Source organism: Cuculus canorus, chromosome 1 (genome assembly GCF_017976375.1).
Source record: "Cuculus canorus isolate bCucCan1 chromosome 1, bCucCan1.pri, whole genome shotgun sequence".
Taxonomy (NCBI): Eukaryota; Metazoa; Chordata; class Aves; order Cuculiformes; family Cuculidae; genus Cuculus; species Cuculus canorus.
The window spans coordinates 129,709,829-129,736,253 of NC_071401.1; the positions used below are offsets into that span (position 1 = coordinate 129,709,829).

The 26,425-nt window shown below is 38.5% G+C and overlaps 1 protein-coding gene across 6 annotated transcripts in view; it reads right to left on the bottom strand.

The window, feature by feature from the left end:
- LOC104066628 (potassium voltage-gated channel subfamily KQT member 1) overlaps window positions 1-24,096 on the bottom strand; it is a 488,485-nt gene extending 464,389 nt beyond the window's left edge. For all 6 annotated transcript variants that reach the window (XM_054079175.1, XM_054079191.1, XM_054079196.1 and 3 more), the window contains exons 1-2: window positions 24,003-24,096; window positions 21,891-22,459 (exon numbers count right to left, since the gene is read on the bottom strand). In XM_054079175.1, the coding sequence (XP_053935150.1) occupies window positions 21,891-22,273 (383 nt within the window). In that variant the 5' untranslated portion in view covers window positions 22,274-22,459; window positions 24,003-24,096. The remainder of the gene's footprint in view (window positions 1-21,890; window positions 22,460-24,002) is intronic.
- Window positions 24,097-26,425: the final 2,329 nt, after the last annotated feature.

Here is a 26,425-nt window from a genome sequence, read left to right on the forward strand (position 1 = left end):
CATTAAAAGCATTCCATAAAATCACAACATACACGAATACAGGAGAAACAGCTACTACCATAGTATTTATGGTATCACCATTCACATCAAGAAAAAAATTCAGAAATCTCAAAATATATACTCCTGCCCCCCAAAACAGTTTAAAAATAAAGCAAAATTAAAATTCATGATGACTGGAAAACAAAATGTGCCACTGAATCCTAGTTGATTAAGTGCTTAAATACTGGCAGAATACCCATTACTTTGATGCATACAATGTCTTTGCCGTCTTTCCACCATGTTTATTATAAAGCTTAAAGGCAATTCTTTACAGTACTTTTTTGTTTTCATCACCTTAATAAACATTTTAAATTGTTTTCATATCTTTGTCTAGGTGATTTTTTGCAGTACAAATAAAAGTTTAGGATTTAAAGCGTTACTCCCATGTAACACAAAAGAGAAAATGGTGTTCTTTTTTTCTTTTAAAAAATATAATGGGAATATAATAGGAAAGGAACTACATAAATTGAGTGAAGTCCATATAAAGGATGATTTTACCATGCCATATAATATAAGAATGATTAAGTAAACCAGTCCATAAACTGTAACATTTGTGAGCTCTTCTTGCAAGTCACTTTTATTTCCAGTGTTCAGTTGCTACAACAAATCACAGTAAATATGTGGCCAGTTCCCTACCCAGCTTGTCTGGCACTGCTAACAGACCTTGTTATTAGCACCCTGGTCTTCCTACTCTACTTGGGTGCCATGCAGGCCCTTGTTGGTGAAGACACTGTCCTCATTTATGGTGGGGCTCAGCATCTGCTCCTGGTTTGCTCCCACTCATTAAGTAGCCCTGACCTTGCTGCACCATGACAAACCCATAGGAAAGAGTAGTAGAAAAACATTGCTATGCAGTCACAGGAAGAAATGGTCACGTACCACCTCAACAGCTCATGATGCCTATCACCTTCATGGATGACTTTTTAAGGACTGAGTATAACCTGTGCTGAATGTATAAAAAGTTGAGATCAGAGATGGGGGAGGATGAAAGTTTAACGTGTTTGATTGTTTGTGGTTTTTTTTTTTTTCCAGTAACCAAATCAGTGATCAGAAGTTTGCATTGTTAGGCAATAAATCCCTCAGAATTCCCTAGCTTGAGACTGCTCTGCCTGTGACTTATTCTCCTAGCTAAATCATTTGGATGTTGTACTGAAAGGTGGAAGATGTAGGTATGAATCTCATCAGTGTCTGAAGTGTGTTAAAACCTAAAGCCCAGGCTTTAGCTCTGAAGCAAAAGCAGCAGGATCTAGTCATTAGCACCAAGCAGAAAGACTGGGCGAAATACAGGGGAATGATTTTAGGCACCTAGTTGTAAAGAGGCAGCTTCAGATTGCAAACCCTGTTCTTACCCATGCATATAGTTCAGGGCTGTTGGCTGTATCCCAAGGATCTGACATCTTGATCTACTGCTAGAATTAATAAATAAAAATTATGCCACATTGATTTCCAAGGGGAAAATTTGAAACTGTTCAGTATTTTCTCTGAAAACTTCTCAAATGTGACTAAGACACCTAAAGAAGCAAGTTTTTCGAGGCTCTTACCTAACCTCTCAATGGGCAACAATCTTCTGGATGCCTTTAGTAAACCTTTCCTGATGCCTAGCTGCTACCTAATTGTCTCAAGTTCTGCCCCTGAATACATTCTGCACTGGCTTTTCATGGGTGAGAGACAGCTGGTAAAGGCCTGAGGCAAGACTGCGTAAAAGAGTAAGCCAAACCTGCACTGAAGGACTAGAAGAGGGAACGAGCCAACAGGGAAATGTTTATCATGGTTACTGAAAACTAAAATCTGATTTCTCTGAGTCTGTCATATCCAGGCAGCTGTTTCACCACTTCTGATGGCATAAGCAAAGAAAAATGTGTTTGTGGTGGGCACCTTAATGATTTCTATTCCTTAATTAAAGGCAAATACTCGGGGTTGAAATGTCTTTATAAAAAAAAACACAGCTGAAAGGGGAAAGAGATCCAGATAATACATCTTAGTAAAAGCTAGCAGTGCTTTTAGCACAGGACAGATTTTAGCTAAGGACAGATTTTAGCCAGGATCTCACGACACACAAGTTGCTCAGCCCACCACTCAACGTTGCTACTTCTTTCACTTCAACTTACACAAGTTGCTGAGCATATTATTCAGCAGTTTTACTTCCAGCCCACAATGCTTACCTCTCTGAAAATGGTGGTATGTTATAGGGGGTACAGAAATCTGTCCAAGTCACAATAAAACGGATACATTGCTTTAATGAGCCACTCCACTGACCAAAGATAAATCAGCCAGCAGAGGGGGCAAAAGTCCAATTCTTCCCCTTAGGCAGCATTCTGGCGAGTGACAATCCAAAAAAGAAAAGCAGAGCAAAGTGCTGAGAAGAGATACTGAAACATAAGCCAGCCTTTGACAAATGGAAAAGAGCAAGCTGATAAGGAGATTGCAGCTAAAGTGTATTGCCTGTGTCCAATGCTAGAAAAGTCTAGGCAGATGAATATGTAAATCTTTAGCCTTTCCTTCAAATAGTAGCATTGCTTTCACCATAAAGAAAATGCAGATATAAAAGCAAGGTAACCAGAGTTATAGGATTCTTTTTTTCTTATTGCATTTTATATGAGAAGAGTACACTAGTACAGAGAAGCCCTCACAGGCTCTGAGTGCCCCAATCGGTTGGATGCTGTGCTCTAAAAGGCAGTTTCTTTATCCAGACGGCTTTTACTTCCAATTAGCGATTGCAGTGATGGGTAAATGGAGAAAGACACAAAGGTGAACAGACTTGTCCATACGTCAGGATAGTGTCCACAGCACACAGAACTCGGATCTCTTGGAGCTCAGACCATCCTCCAGTCAACAGTCACAGGAATTTTTCCTAGTCCCTAAAATAACAATATCAAACAACTCAAATATAAATTTACAAATACTTCTTGAAATCAGTGAGTCCGTAGGTTCTCATCTTTTTTATGAGACTGATCCTCCACTCCTACCATTGTTACAGGCCTTATGCATGTATAGAGGTATTGAAATCTTCCTCTGAGTACAGCCCCTTAATTCCTTCCAGATCCCTGCCATTTCCATTACCTTCTTTCAAAATCCCTTTGCCTTCTTTTACTGCCCTTACTAGTAATAAATAAAAGGCCAGGGGTAATTCACATTCTTCATATTGTCTATCAAGATGACAGGGCACTTTATACCTTTTCCACTGTAAATTAAGCAAAGACAAGAACTGGATATTTTTATACAGCCTGCAGATATTACCACTTCAACCATATCTCCTATTAGGCCTCAGAAAAAGTAATCAATTTGTAAACTTGAAAAAAAAATAGCTTTAAAAAAATTGATAAAACTTGGTGCCAAGAAGAATGTGCATAAGGATGTATAAGGAAGGACAATAGTTGCCATTTATTCACTAAGGAACCCAGAACTGTCCAAAGGCTGCTAATACAGCCTGCAAGTTTTGTCACTTCCAGCTAATTGTTGCTTCTCTCCTGTATTTGTGTGTTGAGATACTCTCTTTCTTTTTCCACTTCCAAAACACGCATTAAAACCTTTCAAAGGACCCTTTAAACTCACTCAATTTATGGCACTAAATATTCTGACCAGTGAGTGTCACCCCTTCCCAGTGAATAACAAAGGCATCATTTTGCTAGGACAGGATAGGCTGGGTGTTTTACGGATAAAGTATTGTGTCCTCATTGAAAATGAATTTATTTGAAATGTAGAATCACTGCTGATCACTTTTGGTCATAACAGATCAAGACATGCTTTTTGCAGGAGGGGAAGGGTTAGCTTCAGAGCACCTGTATGTATTCCAGTTTCAATAAATTCCTTTCTGAAATCCAAATTGCAACGTAAAACCTTCCAGGTTCAAGCAGAAAGTTCTTCCCTTTGTACACTACACTATTAACAACTTCAAACACTGAAGTACCCACATCTAGTGGTCATGCCTATCACTTCTGTCAACTGTATGACACAATAGAATGATACCTACAAAGTATATCAAAGGTAAAGTTACCAGTGAAGACTCACCTGAGACTGGCATTCAAAGTAAGGCCAGGATAGTATCAGCTTTAAGAAGCACTAAATTATCATACTGTGTTATTCCAAGACAGCTCAAAGTAAGGGAAGATGGGCTTGAGACTCTTGACCTTGATTTCAAAAAATAAGAAATCATTACAGACTTTATTGGAACCTGGAAGAATAACAAGCCTGTCATGGAAATGTTATTTAATGACAGGAAGCATGATATTCAGCCTGAATGCCAGAAAGCACCAGGAGACTTTGGCAAGTAACATCATGATGGAGAAATGGCTTCTTTGTCCAAGTGATAAAAAGCCATGCTAGGCAACAGCAAAAGCTGTTGTAACTGACACAGAAACAATAGGTTTAGAAAGAAGATTGTACAATAATTGGTATGGAATTAGAGACACATGTTTCAGGTACTGCTTTGTTGCACAGCTCAGCAGCAAATGGCAGTGGCAGCACTCTTACAAGCAGTTTGTCACTGAAGAAAACTGTGGTTTATAAAGAAAAATAATTATCTTCTTATTGAGCCCACCTTGACTGAAAGATACAGCCATCAAGTGTCCTCAGTTGCAAAGTCTAAACCAATGTCAATGAGTTTTCCCTTTTATATGACGGGAAGACTGTATTTATTCTCCAGTAAGGCAATTTTGGGGGGGAGAAAAGCAGTATTAATAGATATCAAAACTGCTAATAATGACTAAGACAACTGTTAAGGCCCTGTGGACACCAATCTCAGTCTGTCCCCATCCCCACAGAGGGGCCCAGTGCCTAGGGCTTAGTCTGTTCTGGCTGTCCCCTATCCTGCCCTGCTCCCTGGCTGGTAGTGTGTGATGTGTTCTGGCTGCGAGGTACTGTCCTGCAGCCCCCTGCAGACCTCTGGCAGCATCCAACCATTCTTCAACAGGCAGGGGAGGATGACCTGCTCCTACTGGTCCCTTTTCTGCACTGTAACATTCTGTTACTGCTTCCGTATGAAGCTTTCAATTTGAATTAATGCAGAGACATTTGTAGAGATGTTTTTAAATCCACTGTCCTGTCCTGAAGTCTTTCAGTGAGATATGAAACTGCTTACTAAATGCTCACTTGCTGGTTTAGGCTGTAGCTGCTATTTATTACACCAAAGATGTATTGAGTTTTCCTAAGGGAGTAACAACAACAAGCTACCAAGATGAAGGCATGATCCTCTTCCTAGGTTTCTTAGTAGAATCCGTACTGTTAGATACCAGAACCTAGAAATCGCTTTTCACAGTTGTAATTTTACCATAATGTAGGTTAGTCTACATTATGGTAAAATTCTTGCTGAACAGCTGTTTTAATTGTCGACCACATCAATTGTACTGGTACCTAAGGATTTAATATTTAAAAAACCCAAACCAACACCTGAACGGTACATGCAACTTTCTAATTGAAAAAAAAAAATAAAATAAAAAACACTATGCACTCATGGAAAAGAAAAGCCTCATATACCAATCTTACAGAAGTATTTATAAAATCACTGCTTCTTTAGCTACCACTGGATTAAGGTGTTTCTAAAACAGATTGTAGCCCACAGCAGGAATGTGTTTTCCATCACATGCAAAACCTAACTGAGTGAATGCAACACATCTAACTCTTGAGCCGAATTAGGCAGCACAATACCAGCAGATCACCCAGGCTGCTGAAGATGATTTTGCTTCCCCATGTATTAGTGTGAAAAAATACAAATCGCATGATCTGACCCAGTTTTGCTAATACTGCATGACTGCTAATGTGATTATTCATTGAGAATGAGAATATTCTGTGAGACAGACAAATGTGTTATAAATCAAGCCTGACTTAAGAAGATATTTAAGAAATTAAAAGTGGGGCTCAGATTGAAGAAAGCAGCTGGGGACTGTCAATCTCAGTTTGTTATGATGCAAACAAAGGCAAAAAGGAAAGAAGAGATATGCCAGTTTTAGTTTTTGTAACTTGTCAAAGACAGTCTTCTTATATACGAGAAAAGGATACCCCCATGATGAATTTCCATTGAGAACTATTACTTGATGCTTTTAGAGCTTTCTTGGCATGCAATATACACTTGGTCAAAGGACTGGAGTACTACATTTTCCCATATATGAAAGGAGAATAGTTCCAGGCAAATGGAGGATTCTCCTGGATGGAGAATTATAGGAGACTATAACATGCAAAATGATCACGGCAAAATAAAAACCCTGACTGAGTGCATCAAGCTGTCGATTAAGGTTTTGCTCACTACATCATTTCTTGTGATTCTGGTGTCTTATTTTAATGATAAAGATTCTCTTCTATTCATGGTGTTTTCTCATCTCATTTCCTTTCACAGTTTTTGCAGCTAAAATGGCAGTTCTCTACAGAACCAGCAAATTCTAGACACCATTTTAGATGCCAGAAAGGAAACAACAGATACTTGGTTTGCAGGTAATAACTGCAGCACGCTTTAATTTCTCTAACAATGCTAAATGGTCATCACTTCTAAATATTAAGATCTTAAGCAAAAAATATTAAATTTAATATTGCAAATAACAGCAAACTTTGAGATCTTGAATTTTTTTATTGAGACTAAAAAATTATAAACATTTAACAACACTTGGACAGTTCATTACCTATCTTCTTATTGTTGCGGTTTTACATTTAAAACAATGAAAGTTAAATACATATAAATGAATTTATAGAGTATTAATGTTAATGTCTTTTGCCTGTATGTTGCAAAGGCTATTTCAGAAGCTGTAAAACATGCTGATTTCATGACAGCAGAATTGACTTCTGACCTCCGCTCTGGTCCATAATCTCCCACTTTAAAACATAACCTTGACAATAATACACGATATGTTGTCATTGTCCATCTGAATCTACAGAGAACATGAAACGATGGAAAGGATGCGTTAGGGCTTTGAGGGCACCAACAAGACTTAATTGCGCTGAGATGCATGAAGATCAACCCAGTATGTTAGGTTTTCCCACTAATGCCTGTGGCATAACAGATTTATTAGGCCTTGTGAATGGCAAAATAAGCTTGGTTTTTGCAAAAGAGAGCAGCTGGCAAAAGGAGCAGCCAGCAACAGACAATGCATCTGGTAAAACAGATGGATTGGGTGGTGTTCTATCAACTAAGTGGCACCTGAGGTGAGTTGGAGGCCTCACAGCCTGATGCTGCTTCAGATAAAAACAGACACCCCCAAAAGCACAGACTGAGCTCTCTACCTTTTCTGATGACACAGCTGGCCTTGCCAAGGCCCCATCAACACACACGAATTGACTCAGTCCCCACCCCACCAAGGAGTGCCAAAACATTTTCAAAAGGTATAAAGCTGAAACCTGAAAACCCATTTCTTTGACGAAGAAAAAAATGGCCATCTTATGTGATGGATGGGTAGATGGACTTGGACCAAGGTCCTTTAGACCTTCCTCCACCAAGAAGAAACGTCTTGGTAAGAATTGCTCCCCTGACTCTATCAGATGTCTCCCTGGGAAAATATCTACTAACTTGAGCTTTTACTGTTACTCGCTTTATATCTAATTGTTAACTGGTTATAGGTGTTTAAGCACTAATGCAGCAGTGAATTTATCAAGGCAGTTCCAAATTTGTTTTAATCTGTCACTTGAATTAAACTACTTAGTGCCCCCAGCACTGTGAAATTGTCTCTCTGAGGGCTTTGCTGCAAGAAGCTGGTGGCCATCCCATCTGGGGCTGCAAACCACACATATTAACCCTGTGAGCATCAGTCTCTAAGGAGACTCTCACAGGTAACTGGATTCTGACTCGTGGCAAAAACATATATAAGCACACACATGTAACCCTTCAGTCAAACTGTCCATCAAGTCTGAGATTTTTAATCTTGCAACTCGACGAGAGGGCCTCCTTAGCCACCTGTCAGAATCTCACCTGTTTAACGTGACAATGCCTCATCACCCATTTTCCACCAGCAATCTATGCCTGGGCTGCAGCCACGGTACAAAGGCAGCCAGAATATTAAGGGAAGCAGGTTTTGATTACTTTGTGGTAAGTTTCAGTACCTCATCAACTGGCAGGGCTATGGACCAGATTAACATTCCTGGGAACTGGTGGACAACATGTATGAAGCCTAAACAAAAGCCTCTACAAGTCCCCCTAAAAAGCAGACTTTTGTGAAGTGCAGGAACGTACTTTGACAAGAACAGGGTTGCTCTTAGGGCTATGAGTGCATCAACAGGCTGTATTTGCTCTGGTCAGCCTTTTGGTACATTCAGCGCCCTGGCAACAGAGAATCATAGAATCACTAGGTTGGAAAAGACCCACTGGATCATCGAGTCCAACCATTAACATGTGTGATTACTTCCCAAATTCACTTCAGGGCATGTCTATGCAAATATTACTGAAGCTGAAACAGCTATGCCTGAGCTAGCTTTGAACTGCCTAGCCTGGGAACTGCTGATGGCAGAGTATCTCAGCACAGGTTAGCTGTCTAAAACGCTGTTGCAGTAGATCCTGATCTAGCTAGTTTAAAGTGAGAGCATGTATGCTGCCGTGTCCTAGAGCAACACATCCTTAGCGAGCAGCTCGGGAAACCTACAGCCTAATAGCTGTGTCAGATATTCAACAAAGCAGCATTTCTGCTCTCAAGTTTCTCTTCATATCTAGCCTTTCCCTTCACATCTCCTGCCGCTACCTGCTTGCAGCTGCATCCTGCTCTGTATCTTCTCTACCATGACCTGAACAGCACATTCCATGTCCTCTATATTTCTTTCCTGTGCTGTCCCACAGAACCAAAGAGAGAAGCTAGAGCTACACACCGGGTTGCAGGGGAAGCTGGCAGAACAAAGCAACAATGAAGGCTAAGGGAGCCTACAAGACAATATACTGATGCAGAGCACAGGCTTCCTCCTTGCTCTGGGCAGTGCAAAGTGGGATTCTGAGCCAACTTGGACAACAGCAGGATGGCTTACATGAGCTCAGTGTTACTAGCTTGAGAAAAGGAGAAAAGCAGGATGAAAGCCTGAAAAATAATCCCTAACTATGGAAACTAATAGCTTAAGCAACAGTACCATTTTTGCAGCTCTGTTCCACAGTTCTTTGTATGTGGAAGAAACCGCTCAGCATTAACAACTATGTTTTATTGCCCATTACATTTCAGGTGTCACTGGGAAATACTGTACGTGATTATCTACATTTCTTTCTTCCCATGAATAATACAAAGAAAAAAAATTGTTCAGCAGGCATGTACAGCATTAGTTATTACACAGAAGATTCAGAATAGAGAAAAGTGGTTTTTTTTTCTAGTGTGTATAATCTCAGTAAAAGGCTGCATCTGTCTTTCTAGTACTATCAATGAGCTGAAAGTGGTGAACAAACCAAGAATCTCAGTTCTACTGTTCAGGTATATATCAGCACATGATAATTTTCTATTGGCTTCCTCCAGGCTCTGACAGTCTTATACAATCCTGTTTTGAGAACCAGAAGACAGGATCCTCTGAGTGCAAAAGGTGCCTCAAACCAAGGCCTTACCAATACAAAGAGCTCGTTTTTAATCACAACTCCCCAAATTTCTGGAAGCCTCCTCCACTAGTAATGCTTTAAGTTCCGCAAATCTGTTCTTCCTTTTTCTAAGTAATCCCAAACAGAGGATCTAGACCTGAGATGTAATTTTGATGTACAGTCTGTGGACAGCTGCAGACTGTCATCTTTGTGAGGACAGAAAAGCCTGCTGAAGCGAGTGAGAAAGGCAAACACCTAGTTACTAGTCGTCACAAGCAACCTGAAAGTAGATCTTCCCATTCTTTACTTGTAGTGTTTAGAAACCGAACTTGAAGCAGATAAAGGATAGTTTCCAGTATTATCAGCCCATCTCAGATGGGCTGAAGATGGCAAAGGTATCAGGAGCATTTTAAGGCAGATTTGAAAACAAAGTAGTACTATTCCAGGAAGTGATGTTACAGTATACAATTTGCCTTTTACTTAAGACAGTTAGCAGTTAATGGGTGGACACAACCTTAGTGTGAAGAAGCTGGGACCGCTCTCCTGTCCCATTGTATATGTGTGTCCTGAAGAGGGAGGCAGGAAAGGGTTTGAACTGACACCTTGAGTTACCATTCGGAACCCATGGTTTACACAGAAGCCCCAGAGACAATTTTTAGCCGTTGCTGGCAATGCCCCTGCCATAGCAGTGCAGCTGTTTATGCTCTCAGCACACATTATAGGCTGACAGAAAGAAGCCATAGTGTTGAGCTGGATGAATATGTGGTATCTGTGTTATGACAAAGTGCTGGAGACAAGTAGCGGAAACAAAGGTCAAGTCCTCCCTGCACCCAAGTTAAATTCCTCCCGTAGAACCAAACAATCCTCTTGCACCTTTTTCTCTAATACAGTGGAACAGCATTTCCTTCTCCCTCTGATATTGTTGAATGAGCAGTCAATACACACTGCCTTCATATTTTTTTAAAGTTACTACCCTTGTCATTGAGCCATGCACCAGAATGCAGGTTAGTTTCGACAAGTCTAAGCTTAAAGAGAAATGCCAACTGACCTGCAAAATCCAACAAGGTACAGCTCTGTTGCATCATAGGCAATCAGGAATCCTCCTTGTGGATTGCTCTTAACACCCTCTGGTATGCTAAACATAGCTCTAACCAACAACTTATTTAAACATACTGGAGAAAAAAACCTTGGGTGAGCACCAAATACCCTACAAAGAGCAGAGCAATAGTTGAATATGTTGTACCACATGCAAACTTTTAGCAAGGATCATCATTAAATACCATTGGTTTGTCTTTAGGTCTCACTTCATGTTTTACTTTGCAAAAGAAGCAAACAGCAACGCAACCACAATCAGTGTTAACTCATCAACAAGTGACAACCAGATCCTGGGTCTCCCTAAATATGTCTGATTAGATTTCTGGTAGGGTAAGTAGATCAGTGAGAGTTTAATATTGTTTCCTTGGGGTGAAAGTATTTAAAGCTTGTCATGTGGCAATTTCCCCACTAGCTGCAAGGTTAGCTGTCTCATGTTCCCCGTTAACCATACTCTCTCCTGCAAAGGGCAGTTCCCTGTGCTGCAAAGGGGCAGAAAACAGGTTGTGACTGTTTACTTGCTTGCAAGTAGTTATTTAAAACAACAGAGAACGGTCTTACTTGTTGGCAGCTGTTCACTTCTTAAGTGGAAGAAGCTAATAAGGAAGAGACAAATAATTACTAACTAATAAATGTGGTTTACTCTTTCCTATTCTAAAAGAATAGAGGTGCTGCTTTCAGATTTCTTTGAGGCATTTTATGATGCCTGAGGATGTCAAGCCATAGTTTGAGCTATTACTTCAGCAAATACTGTTTTTCTTTTCTACTATATATCTGCTAAAAATAGAGAAGTATTTCCTCTTAAAACATCTGGCTTTCTTTTCCTTCAATTTTTTACTTTTCTGAATACAGAAACTTACCCCAATCACCTATTTGCAGGCTTTTCTTCACTCTCTCTTTAAAAAGGAAAAAGAAAAGAAGAGGTTTACTTATCAGATGAATAAGAATTTCTCATTTGGTTTCAGATTCTCAGTGCACTTGAGGCTTCCCCAAGAGATACTTGCTAACATCCACTAAATTTTAGTATTTCTTAATTTCTCTTAAAAACAAACAAACAAAAAACAACAACAACCAACAAACCTGCTTTTTAATCAATGTTTTTAAATCACCACCCTTAAATTGGTTTCATGTGTTAACAAATTTAAAGAAGCAGTACTGGTGCATTTTACAGTTGATCAACCAGGGTTAAAGGTTAAAAATGAGTGCCTCTCTGTGTGCAACTGTAAACATGTTTCTGTTTTTCTGTTTCTATTGTAGCCAGGGACAAATTCTGTTTAACAGATTAATTGGCCATGAGCACAGTCTACTGAAGTCTACAAACATTTGGAACCACTAGGTTAATGACAACTTTGAGAGCAAAAAGATGTCAAGCACTTTATCAAGGGTGACCTCTTTCAAGGTCGTGCTATAACAATCTCATTTTCCATGGAAGACAAGCCTAATGAAAGCGCTTAAAGGAAAAGTATTAATCATTCCTCCTCCTATTTACATCAAATAATGCCATTTCTAGCAAAGAATCTCTGTATGTGTTTTTTTGTGTTTATCTACTGCAGATAAGTGTACTTGAAGTGTTGATACATGAGATGCTTGTGGAATGTTGTCTCTTGAACAACAAAAAATGGATGGCTGAGGAGGGGACAAACTTATGAACTGGTAGAGATATACTCCTTGGCAACCAAATACAAAATAGTAGCTTTGTGGCCTTTTTGGCTTGCCAAACTTAATTGACTCTGGAAAGTTCTGTTTAGAGAAGAAAACATTTTTAGAACATTATAAGCTCTATACTGAAAGAAAAGTCAACAAAAACTATTCTAGAAAAAGCTATTGAAACCTACAATCTGTAGAATTTAGATGTCTGGACCATGTGTTGCTGATGTTTTTAATGCAACCAGACATGTCTTTCCCCTGCTGTACCCCTCCTTCAAAACTGAGCTGCTGTGGCCAACTTCACTATTTGAAAACCCTTCAGCTAGGTATTCACAAATAGGCTATATATGTCTCAAGTTCAAATTATATCCCAAACCTATTTTTTTAATTTCTTATGTTTGTTTTTTTTTAGTTGTATCCACTGTTTTCTTCAGTAAGATGTGAAGCCAAAATGTTCTGTTCTACTAACATACACTAGGACAGAGAAATGCAGTTACTTAAGGTGGAGTTAAATCACAAGAAAAAGAGATTGGATTGAGGCTAATGCATCCAATAAATCTATTTGCAACAATACCCATAGGGGCTTCAGCTTTTTTCTTGATGACAGACTACAGAGTTACCCAGTGGAGATCAGTAGTTTTAAGACAGCCTGTAGTTAAGTAGAATAAATGAGTTTAACCAACAGAAAGTCCTTTGAAGGCTCCAGAGGCATGAACTGCTTTTTATTTTAAGTGGTTACTTTGTGGCAGGAAAATTAAGGACAGCTTTTCCATTTTTTCATGCTATAAATGTCCAAGATATTCTCATCCCCAAGTGCATGAAGCATTTCACTTCCTCCTAAGTGAGGCTATACTGTCTTATGTTGAATAGCAATGTGCTTCTAGAAGACATTCCTGCTAGTCTCAATAAAACCTCATTCTTGGTGCTCAAATATTTTTATTATCCAAAGGAGTTTCTGACTAAATCAAAGAGAAGGTTGTCTTTGAAGTTCAGTTTTGATGTCCCTCAGTTCTCTTATGGATCTCTTTCTGGTCTCCTTAGGCTTGATGTTTTGCTGAAAGGTCTTGCACTTACACATACATGATCATAAACAAATTAGAGTTGGTTGGAAATTTTGGTAAAGGAACAATTTTTCTGCTGAAAATACGAATATGTTAAAATTAGAAAGTAGTCTGGGAACACATTGATTTCAGCAGAACTGGAGATTGGACAGGTCTTAATGGAAGTTTGCCTAACTTGGACTCCACTAACAGGCAGCCTGCCTGGAAGCAAGAGCATATCTGACTTTCTGTTTTGCCTCAGAATAAAGCATTTTCAGAGTTTTTAACCCCCAACCAAATGAAAATTCAATCTATTACATGGTTATACGTAGGATTTGTTTTCAGTTTTTTCTTCAGCTCCTTTTAGGCTGCATCCAGAAATGCACGATAGCCCCATTGCAGGTAACATGAAGTTTTCCAGCTGGATCCAATCAGAAGTAATTAGCTAATATTCCTACAACACCAGAATTTTAAAAGTAACTTACAAATACACACTGCTATTCTGTTTTTCTTGAGTCTATTCACTCCCATATGTATATATTACTACAAACCAGTTTGAATCAAAAGCTAATTCCAATGTTGTTCAAATCTCAGCATGAGCCACACATCATACAAAAAGATCTCCCACTTCAAACAAATTTTCTGAACCAAATGCCAAAAGATAGGTTATTTTTAAAACATCCACAGCTCCTATAAGTAATGAGCACTTCACATTTCTAAAGCATTTAACAGCCTAACATATTTGCTGCTCTTTAAAGAGCACTAAGATTTGGATTTCTCCTTTTCTCCGAGTTTAGCTGACAGTAGTCCACAACTGACAAATTACATTCATGCATCCTTTACAATCAGCAGAAACACTGATACTTCAGAAACTTTTTCCTCAGTGCCCTGCCATTCCTAGGATTTAAGCTCCCTGATTCAATCGAGTGTCTGTATCTTCCACTAAGGTCTATACTTCTATGTTTGCATTTTGTGCTCTTATCTCCACATGCCCTGCTACTGAAATGTCTGGATGTCCTCTCCTCACCCGGGCACAGGACAGAAGCTTCCAGTTTGATTCTGTATCACTAAGACTTTCTAGAAGAGACCAAAACAGTTCCTTAAACATTGATGGAAATAGTTCAGCACCAACATGACTTCACAATCAGTGTTCATGATTCTGATACATTTATCATCAATATTGACTGTGAGACAAAAAAAAAAATCAGTAGGTTTTGGCATGCCACCTATGACATCCACAGGGACAGGAAATTACTGCCGCCACTCACAAAGTAACACCAACCTCTTTGTAGTACCCACATAAATTAACATTTCTTAGATTCAGTACCAAAAAAAGGAAAATAATAAATTCAAATAATGATGCTGTGACTATACATCCAGAATAAGTTAATGCCAGCTTGAGACATCTGAAGCATTTTTTCTCGAATTTGACACCATGTGGGATCCACAGGTTAATGAGTAATTGTAACATTAACATGAAGGAATATCTTTTTATTTTGCTGGGTTTTGTAAGAATGATGATTTTCCACAAAAGCATAACCAAATTCCATCCTTAACACCATATCAATGCCACATTACAGTATTTATTTTCATTACAGAAACAAATGGTTTCACTATAGAAACAAGATTAGCCCGTGGGGACATTGATGCATATTCATTGCACAGACTATTACAAAACAGAGCTTCTAGAATAATTTGGATTGAATTTCTTACATAAATGATGGAAAAAAGTCATCAATAATTTCAAAAACTGAAAATAAAACTTAATGTAGCATGTGGCTTTTTGCCCTGTGGTTAGGTTATTCTGCGCCTAAAGTGAAGTATGCTTAGATCAAAGCTCTTCCTTAGGAACTTTTGTAACATCTCTCTCCTGAGAAGGCTCTTTGGTGGCAAAAAATCTAATCGACCTCAAAGTGAAGTGTTTTAACCTTTAGGGTTATTCATTTCTCTCCCCTACCCAAATGTTTACTTTAGGAAAACATGAAGAAACATAGTATCTCCAACACATCTCATCCTCTGTCAATATTAGCTGAAACTTGCCAACTGGCTCAAAAGTTTTTGGTAAGGCACTTTCAGACAGACTCATTCAGTGTGGTTGCATAAACCTCATTTCCTTAGGAAAAGAGGCTAAAAAATTATAACTGTCCCCACGTATTTTTAGAACAGCTCAGTCCTGGAACTTTACTAAGTCCTAAAGATAATTCTGTTTAATATTAGTGCACCTCCATTAGCAACTTAAGCGGTCCTACCATGTCACCCAGTTGAACATTTAACCCTAAGCAATAAGGGGAATATTTCATTTTAACAAAATTAATAGTTGATAAGTTTCTCCCCTTTAATACTGCTCATCGTTTGGTACCTGAAGCTTATCATCATAGTCAAGACATCATTTTTTTATCTCTCTGTAGTTAGTGTATGTTATAGATTAAAAGTAGCTACTGCAGTTCTATTTAAGAAAAATTGTCAGTTCAATTTCTGTATAAAATATCCAAATAGATAACTATTATGCTGGCAAGAAACACCCTGAACCCAGTAGTAGTAATAATAATTTATAAATAAGTAATAATAAAAAGCAAAATATGTGCTTGCATTCTAGAGATAATTGTGGGAAAGACAGAAATAGGAATTTGATGGTCCCTTTGAGATAAACAGTTATAAATTATGGGCTATAGCCTCGATTTACAGATAGAAACAGAAGCAGGAGAACACTATGCTAACTTAACAAAATTTAAGTCTTAATAAGAACTGCTACACTCAAAGAACTGGAAGATATGCAGCAGGTGTCCCACAGTCATGAAAAGAAACCACTAGACCCTAATATTTTTGCCTTTTAATGCCCTCTATATCAGTAGCAGTTGTATAAAAAAATCCACTATTAGCTAGCAGTAGCTCTTACCTTCTTCAATTTCATTAACAGAACAAGACTACAGTATGTTTTACATGAAGCTGAAGGAAGTGAAAAAATTGAGAAAGCAAAGTTTGAAGAGAAACAATAATAGGAGAAAACTGCTATTTTTAATTTGTCCCTATAATCTGAACTCTCTTTTTTTTTATTTTTCATGGTGACAAAGCCTTCAGTACATAGAATCTTTCCTAAAGGAAAGAAGTCTTAGCTGGCCAGCCACCATTTTACAAATATGTTCTTGATCCTTTGTACTTTCCTCCTAAAGTTACAAGCTAGCAACATTATCAATATTGTTTATATTTTTGTAAGAAATATGTACTTTTAAGTTACTCAACAGTAATCCTTTAGATGAGTTCTTTTCAACAAGCTACCAGGAACAAATGTGTGCACCTCTGTGAAGAAGAGGGGTAACAAAGTACACTTGGAGCATGGTTTTGCATGCAACTGAGCCAACACCACAGTTCTCTTGTGGCAAAAAAAGGAAAGCTCTCCCTCACCCCATCCCAGTCTTGACCAACTGGTTAGTGCTGGTTCCAGCACCATCAAATCATTTGTTGACATGCTTTAACTCCTTAAGGTATCAAAAGCTACTCACTCTCTTGCTGAGCTATATTTCTGCCATTACAGTGAGTTGACTTAGCTCAGGAGGGCTACAGCAAGTACTATAACCAGCATGTTATACAGAAGCAACGTGTGGTCAGGAGAGAAGGGAGGGTAAGAGAGGGAACCTCATCCTTTTGGTATTGGCAAACTACCACACCAGCTCTTGTGAAACCATACTCTAGAGAAGGTATTCTCCTTATCTTTCCCAGACAGTTAGACACAGGCCTCATCCTCTAGGAAAGATTTAGGGCAATAGTTACCATTTGGAGGAGTTGTTTCCCCATAAATCATAAGATTGTCTGGAGAGCAGATTATGTTGCTAGGCAAATCCTGCATTTGTGAAATGTTTTGCAGTCAAACCAGGTGGTCTGCAGTTTTTGCCAAATGATTTGCAGTGTTACTTTGCAATTATTTCATACAATTTTACATGACATATAACAGGATATTATGATCCACTAGGAGCACTAAGAGAACAATAGTGGATAGTACTCCAAGATGCTGCATGTGTACTACTAACTTAACAGAGCACCATCTACTTTTCCCTGTTGGGCTAGGTTTCTGCTGGCTTCATAAACTGAACTGGCTCAGCGATCCGAGGACATCCAAGGATAACTAGAGCTGAATGGATAAGGCAGATAAGGGGAACATAACTAGAAATGGTCTGTTGGCAATGGGCTATTAGATCAGTTCACCCCATTCCATGGGAAGTTACGGAATATAAAGACTGGTCAAACTTTTAAATGTGAACAAGGTCTAACACTCATTTAATAAGTGGCCAAACCAGCACAAAGTAACCTGGAACAGCTGCAAGTTCTCACTTAAATTTTCACAGTGTTGCACGACAAGAAAGTGGCAGGCCTGAGAACACAATCTAAGAATCCCTCTCATGGGCCTCCCTCTTGCTTTAGACTTGCCTCCCTTTTCAACCAGCCTGTGGTTTCTCTACTGACTGCCAGCAAGCCTTCCAGCTGTGCTAACTCCAGCAGTGACACTGACATCCGTTCGCTAAGGACTGGACTGAGACCAACAGCTCCTTTTGTATCTCCCCACAGTCATTACTTCTTCTTCACTATTGACTTGGATGAGATTCAAACTAGTTGCCGATGGGTGAAAGGTCCCTTCTCCTGTCACAAATTCCATGCTCTTTCTTTCCCCTAGCTTCCAGCTGTCATCTCCTATTCCTTCTTCCTCCCAGTGTCTGTCTCTGAGCTTTCTGACCATTTTCAGTTGTCCTGCAGCTCCAGTTCCTTATGCCTATCCAGCCTTCTAGTCTCCAAAAGCTGCTAGTCCTTGTTTCTTTGTCCTTCCTGCTTATGTTTGCTTCTCTATGTTCTTGAATTAGCTCAGTCTTATACTGCTTTTCTTCTAGTTTCACCATCACTGGCACGAGTCTCAGTTTCTATAACAATACATTCAAGCCTTTTATTCTCAAGCTCTCTTCTGTCCCCATTTTACCAGACTCAGTGTAGCCATTTGTTCCGCTTCCTTGCTTCTAGTCCAACTGCTATCCACACAGGGTCCCTTTCAGCTTCTAGCTTTTAAGTTAAAAAATTTAGTACCCAGCCAACAGCAGCTTAAAACACCAAAACTAGAAGTTGATGGATGCTCCAGAGAAACAGAAAAGACAGAACAAGGAACTTGGATTTCAGTGAGTAAAAACAACAGGGTGTAACTGAAGGGAAAAGTACTATGGATCCACATTTTTTGCTGAGACATACAGTCAGTTATCCTCAGTGCAAATCTAGTTGTGTTTTGTTCTTTTTTTCCTGGACTTGAGCCAGTGCAGCTGTGCAGCCCAGGGCTCCACTGTGATGAGGACACAACCTTAGGCTGACACACGGTGGCCTCTATCACTCACACTCAGAACAAATTAAGGTATGACAGCAAGCAGTTACCTGCTCAACCCAAACACAAGCGAAACTATACAGTTCTTCTATTGTCAGTCACTACTTCTGTGTGTGAGTGCATATGGATGCACATATAGTGATCCTTTTCTTTCAATAGGCTTGAGTTGCACCTTCTAAATTTTGGTTCTGTGCCTCTACAAACACAGCAGAAGAGCCAGACAGCCCATCTCCACCCTTTAGCTATATCCAAGGTGGCCTGCAAAGGCTTGGCAGTATAATATTCCCCACCACAACTACATTCTAGCACTATGAGCACATAGTTTGGATTCTGGGTTTGGTTTATGAAGTTACTACTTAGTGTCTAAATGGGGTCAATCTTAATATCTCGAAAACTGTCTGGCTTCACTTGTCCCCACTCAGTTCACACATCCATGAGCACAATATTTTAACCAAATTCTAAAGTATAAATGAGCCATTTCCGTTGCAATTATATATGTTTCAGAAAATTAAACCCATCACACGAATAAGACTCCATTTACAATTAAATGATTTAAATGTGTGGATTTGCAAGTAATTTCGTTACCATACATAACTCATCATCAATACATGTTGTACTACTCATTCAAAAGATAAGATATTCAGGTATAATCTGCTTATTTTGACATGTAGGTGTGATTTAAACAAGTGCACAATTAAGTTTAGAAATCAAATTAAAACCAGGCATGCATTTCTTTTTCTGGACAGAGGACCATACGGCAAACAGGAGGATTCTAATATGTATTCATATTCAATACCCTGAAGCTCTTAGCTCTGCAAGAACTTGTTGGTGACTACTGCATGTCACAGATGTTTCTCAAACCTTTATTTCTTTCTAACTCATCAGCAGGATTTTCTGCCTTGTTCTCGGGGATTTCAGGAGATAAGTACTTCACAGTACTTCCAATGAAGCTAAAAAGTACCTAAGCGAGAAGGTTTTCAGGATTGGGAGAGGGAATTCTAAAGCAAACCCACTGTCTTCGAATGTTTTAGTTTGAAACCACGATTTTTGCCTATTTTTACTAAAATAACACAAATTCCAGATTTAATTAGGCAAAAATAATTCCCTTTAACATACGCTATGAAGCTCTTTAAGAAGCATGAGTTTACTTCCTTGAAAGCAAGCAACTTGAAGCATCAGGCATACAAAAAATGTTACATAAAACTGAGATTATCTTGGTAATTTCATAATGCAAGAGGAAGGTCACCTCCTGGAGCACTTGCTGTTCCCTCACTTTGCTTGTTTCCCAGCAAGTTAGGTTCTTTCTAGCAGAATTGGCTCCAGATCAGAACAGAATCCAGTCCCTCTTGGATAGAAGCTTCCCACAAGTTTGAGTGATGCGGTCTTTGTGGCATTTGAAGGATGAAAGGACAATGACAGGACACCGAACATCCAGCTTCCCTAGGCTACAAAAACTCCAGCTACATGCTTGGAAGACTGGATTTGTTATGAAAATACTCACCACCATCATCAGATCAACTCTACATAAGTCACCCCAAAGCCACAGATATAACATGGGAAAGGTTTTTTTAAATAAATTATAGGCTGTTCTCTTTATAAAATTTTGTTTTAGACCAGCACTACATTACTTTAACAATGTTTAACTTCAATAATACTTAGTATTGTATAATATGTTCTTTCCAACCAAACTTCTGATATAAATGAACACACCATATAGTTATTGGGATAAATATTAGGATAAATATACTTAACAAAAAATGCTGGCCAAAACTATGTTTGAAAAGTTTCCTTTCAAGCAATCTCAAAGAAAAAGTTTTTAAAAGAGGTCAATTTACACATTCTTTCATTTAAGTTACCAATCCCTGTATTCTTAAAAAAAAGAAAAGAATTGTTTGTTAGTAATACCAATAATTTCTTCAATTTTATAGTATGGGGGGATGGTGGTGGTGGTGTTTAGATTTGCATTTCTTTATTTTATTTTATTTTATTTTAATGCCTACTGCAGACTATAAGTACATATTAAAGTCAACCTTAGTCCTAGATAAAAGCAATGCAGATGAAACAAATACATTTTATCGAGATTAGTAAGCTCTAACCTCAAACAGGCTTCAATCATGAGTCTTCACATATTTAAATCTACATCTGTTTAAGCCCTAGGAATTACTGTATTCTATAAGGGTAGTCCTTGAAAGGGGCTCTATCCTTTTACTTTGAAAAAGTAAATCATGAATCAAAATGAATCAAAAAATCCTTCTAAAAAAATCCATATGTGATTTTGAGGGGTGAAAGGAAGCAAAGATTATTAAGACCATCTATTTTATGCCAAATAGAAGCATTAATATTCATTATTATAATTACCAAATCTTTTTCTGAGCAGTTCCTGAATGCCATAACTGATAATTTTTTCCAAAATGCAGTCAGGCCATAGAACAATGTGTCTGAGGCAAACAGAATAATTTCAACACTCTACACTGAGCTACATCTGCCAATTTTACAATAAATCAAGGACTTCTTGCTCAGTTTTCATTAAATATAGCAAGTAAAATTTCTTCTTGCCTCAGTGAAAGCACAATTGTACCCTTTCTACAGCTAAGATGACAATTTGCCATTTCAATTGGCATTCACAATAGTAATTGAAGTCTTGCCAAATTTAACAGATACCATAGCCAGCTCAAAACAGTAGTAGCTGTATTAATATATTAATCACTGTTTTACATGAGTAAATGGAAGCCTTAATTTCCTCCTTGTGTTCACTGTATACATGGTAACATGAAAAAATTTGCTGAAGTTGCACTCAAACGATTATGACTGTAAATTCATTCAAATTTGTAAGGATATGGTTAAATCTTTGTCCAACAAATTACTTGATTCGGCATTTCAAAATGAGTAAAACAGATTTATACAAATGTGACTTACCTGATCACAGCTAAGCCTTCCACATTGCATGCTAAAAACTGCAGTTTCTAAACAATGTAAATCAGCTAAGATAGCAATAAAAACTGCCATGAGCACACAGGACTTTCCCTCAGAAATATCAAATATACAACATTCATCTTTTAGTACGGCTATCAAGCAAAGAATACAAAGCTGTCCTTTGGAAATGTAATGGCTATAGCAGCTGATCCTTTGAGAAACTGGGTTTCCCATTGCTTTTAATGGAATTCAACTGTTCAATCTGAGAGCAAGTACTACAATTTCTTGCTAAGTGGACTGCTTCAAATTGTTCTCACACTATAGATTATGCAAAAATGTACGTACTTACACTGTAAAATGATAGATAAAACACTTCCATCCGCTGGGCCTCTCCAGGAAGTTGTAGACATCTCCTTGTGTACTAGTTTTAGTTAAATAATGGCTATGGAAACACTTTGTTGTACATGCCCTACGGACTCCACTTGCTGTCAAGGCTGTAGCCTTTGTGCCTTCCTCAGGGCTGTGGGGAATCCCCGATCCATTGTTCTCCAAGGTTTCTGGATCCAGTGCGACAGAAGAATATTGCATATTACTTAAGCTCCCTCTGACTTTCAGCAATGCCGCAGATTTCCTATTTCCATTTGGACTGCTAAGCTGGGAAGTGGAGCATTGAATCTGTTCACATGGTTTATATATTGGGTGTCCAACAACTTCACTGCTATCACAGGACATTCTGTAACAATGCACAGGTATTGCTAACCCTGATCAATATTTCAAATTATGAAGAAGGAATTGCATGTCTTCCCTGCCTTGCCCCGGGTGTTCCCCAGCAGCTGATGACTTTCTGCTGTTATCAAGGACCTTCTCTGCGCCACAAGCATGAGCTGTCAGCCTGTCACTTGCTGTCACTCACAGCCTCTGAAATTAAATCAGAAAAATGTATTAGACAATGACATGTGCTAGATACCAGAAGTAACAGGAGGCTGTGAAAAAAAAGAGATTAAGATTTGTGGAGGAAGGTAGAATATTAGGATTTGAAGTTACATTTGCTAAGAAGGAGGCTTAAAACTGTTAAAACAGTGCAACAGCTGTAGAACAGCAGAACTGTCCTCAAAGCTGATCCTGTGATATTATTTTAAGCTGAGCAGTTCCCAAAGTGTCCCAATTAGTGGTAGATCTGTGAAAATTCCCTGGAATTCATAAACTTCCTGTTGCCTGAAACACACCTGACTGAGGTTTTGAACTTCAATGTATACATTGCAAGATATCTTACGTAGAGTGTCAATGACAGAAAGAGTTTCAAGACTTGAATTAATTGTTTCAGTCACCTCATGAGATCTCATTTTGCAGTCCATGGTACCCAGGAATATTTTTTCTCAAATGTACAAAGGATGTCATTAATAGTAACTGTTACTGAAAGGTTAATGCTGTTGTAAGGGAAAAGACCAAAAACCTGATTCTTGATTTTCTTCTAGTCATTTAACATTTGCTTCTAGCTTTGCTACTCTGAAGCTAGTACCTGGAGAAAGCAGAATAGAAAATAAGGATCTTATAGGTCAATATATATTCCATGGGACATACTTAGATGTCTGTTAATACACAGATACAAGCAGCAATACTACACATTCTGTGAGACTGAGAGCAGCTGTCTTTCTGAAATGTCATTTTGAACTGGCTTATTCCTTACACACTGTCATGAGAAACTTGCTTATTTAAAATGCTTAGCTGAAATGAAAATATGAAAATATTATTAAAATGAAAATATTAAAAGTGTCATGAAAGGCACCTTTAACTTTAAAGTACTACTTATGTTAATGTCAAAATTGTGTCTCTAATGTCATGTTTTAATATGTTGTGTTATCCACAACGTAATGCTCGCATGCCTAGGATTTACAGCTGACTTCTCCCCTGTCAGAAGAGACTCACACACCCATTTTTTGCTGTTGCTTAAACATTCTCTTGTGTAGTGGATGACCTGCCACTGTAGTTCATCTGAACAAAGCCCTACAAGTTACTCCACAAAATATTCACATGGACTAGTAGACTTGTTGCAATGCACTAATTCCTTAACACTGGTCACAGTAAGGGGGAACCAATGCATTTTGCATTAGTCCTAGAGCAGGTAGGGAAATATTTCCTTTCTCTTATCACTTCTCTTACCAACAAAAAGCTGCAGGGACCAAACATTAAAGTTAAAACACAAAGCCTTTCGTCCAAGTGAATTTACAACAAGAACACAAGAAACATCTATCAGAACTACATTCCCTCTGTATTATTCATATTAGAGATACTATATATATATGCATATTAGGCCACCTAGGCAGGTGCTTGTAAAAAGGTTGGCTACATAGCAGCTGCAACCTGAAACACATTCATTAGCCTGCTTAATCAAAACAAGGGATCCACACAGACAGACATAAACCACAGAAAAACCTGAAACCAGCTGGACAACAGTACCTACCTTCTCTTATTGCACATCCTTCTACTCTTCCTCTTTGCTGCTCACTCAGCTCCACACAGCAGACTCCCTAGAGGGGTGCTAGGAGAGGGAGAGGGAGAGGGAGAGGAGCCACTGCCTGACTCTGCCCTCAATTTATCAAACCCCACCCTGAATAATGCAGGGTCCCTCCCTTTTATCTGCCTTATATGGCTACCCTTGGGAAAGGCAGAGAAAGTTTTGACAGTTCCATAGAGGAATTACTTCTGCTTCTTCCTGTTGTCAAAACCAGCAATCACAAGCAACAGCTTAATTTTGCTGAAGATTTTCCTCCTTTCCCTCCATGTCCTTTTCTTATCTGCATACACTTAACTGCAATGGGTTAAAAGTGAGATCTTTCTTACTGCACATCTTTTAAGAAACTAAATTAGGTGTTGCTTGTAGCTAGAAGGTTCTGCAATAGGCTTTCATAGGAGTCAATCTAAACAGGCAGCTTCAGTTGTTTGGACTTTGCCATCAAAGTTTTGGAGAAACCAAAAGCAGCACTTCATTATGCTGCATTAAGTAATGGAAAATAGTAATTCTCTATTGTTGTTGCCTTTCCGAACTACAGCTCATTTATTTTACTAACTTGGGAGGAAGAGAATCCCAGACATAACCATTCCAACATCAAAGTCCTCATTTTATTGTTAAACTTTCTAATCAGGAAGGAGAAAGTGAGTACCACCATGTCTCTCTTTTTCTCCCTTGCGTAACAGAAAACAGACTATTGTCCGAAACACCGGCATTGTGAACATGAGTTGCTTATCACTTTTCCACAATCATGTGGCTCAGAATGAAACAGAAGTAACAATGTCACCATTTGTTTTGGCAGTGGGGGAATGTTGCCATCGTACATGGTGTTCAACTTTTATTGTAAATTGCTTGTGGGGCTGAGACTTCTCATTCCTTGGAATAATTATCCCAGAAAGTTACTTTCTTAGTTGACCAGTATTATTTCCACTGAAAACGAATGTTCTTAGTTCTTTTCTTCTTCTGACAAATATAGTCTGTTCTGTCTCGCGTTTTTACTTCTCTGAAAATCAACCCCTTCAAAACATTGTCCTGGGGCACCTTGTGACTTTCAGTTCACGTTGTACACAGAACTGAATACAGTATTCCAGACAGTACTTTAGGTGAGCTATTGAGGAGGACTAATATCTGACAGTGGCCATAGAAATCTTTCTCCACATTTTTGTTCAGGCTCCTTCCTTGAAATGCTTCAGACATCAATTAATACCTTCTCTGCTGTATTAACTTTTCCATATCGTAATTTCCTAAATGGAAAATTTGTTTGTTCTCACCTCTGATCTCTCTTGAGTATAATTATTCAAGCTTTAAATAACTGGCTGAGTAAAGTATGTAGGGAGAAGAAGCATCAAAAAAAAAATTCAGCAATCACTGTCTTGGATATTTTAAGGTTTAAAATCCATTACATTTGAGGGAAAATTAGTACCTAGCTTTATTGCAAACTTAGAAATGCAACATAATAGCAGTCAGTTTGAAATCAATGCAGAAATAGAACCCAGAGCATCTGTCTCATATTTCTTGAGATAAGTTAAATAAATCTTGCAAAGAAGTAAAATCTTGTTAAGATTTTACTAGACTTAACTGTGGAAGACATGAACTCATTCCTTCACCTCCTCCTCCTGCTCCCTAAAATGTATTATATCATATCTTTGGGTGAAAGTCTAGAAAGGCAATTACTCACCTAAATAATTTATGACTTATGAGAAATGGAAATACATGTTTTCAGGAATGTCTAATTGCTGAATTTTTAATTGGAAAAGTTATATACATATATAACGCCCTGCAACAGCATATACACAGAAGTGTGGCTTTTATGGCTGGGCTCACTTCTCATCTCATGTTTAATCTGTATGTGCCTGATGCAGCCCACATGCTCAGAGCATATCTATCCACGCTGGCAGCACTTTATTTAGCACCAGACACAGCAAGCATGAAAATTTATAACCAAAAGGCCAAGATGGAGAGGCACTGGGAAATGTCTGGGTTTAAGATGCAGATTTGAATGCCTTCTTGATAAGGAGACACTCCTCAGACTACCCTGAACACAAGAAAGAAACAAATTTTTCCATTGATATCACCATCACTGCCTTCTCAAGGGGTGGTATTTTAGAAAAAAAAATGTTAATCAATCATGCAAGAAACAGAAATAAAATGGAAAATAAATGCTAGAAAATATGTTGAATGGTAAATAACAGATGAGACTTGAGAAATATTCCCACACTCCTCCATTCTCAGGACCTAGGCTTTCTGCATACACTGCTCTTAAGCATCCAGTTTAGGTTTCTGAATTCCACTTCCAGAATTAGGTGCTTAAAAGTTGGACACTGCTGAATGCCTTGTACCATTCTGGTTTAGCTACAGAATCCTTTCTTAGCAGC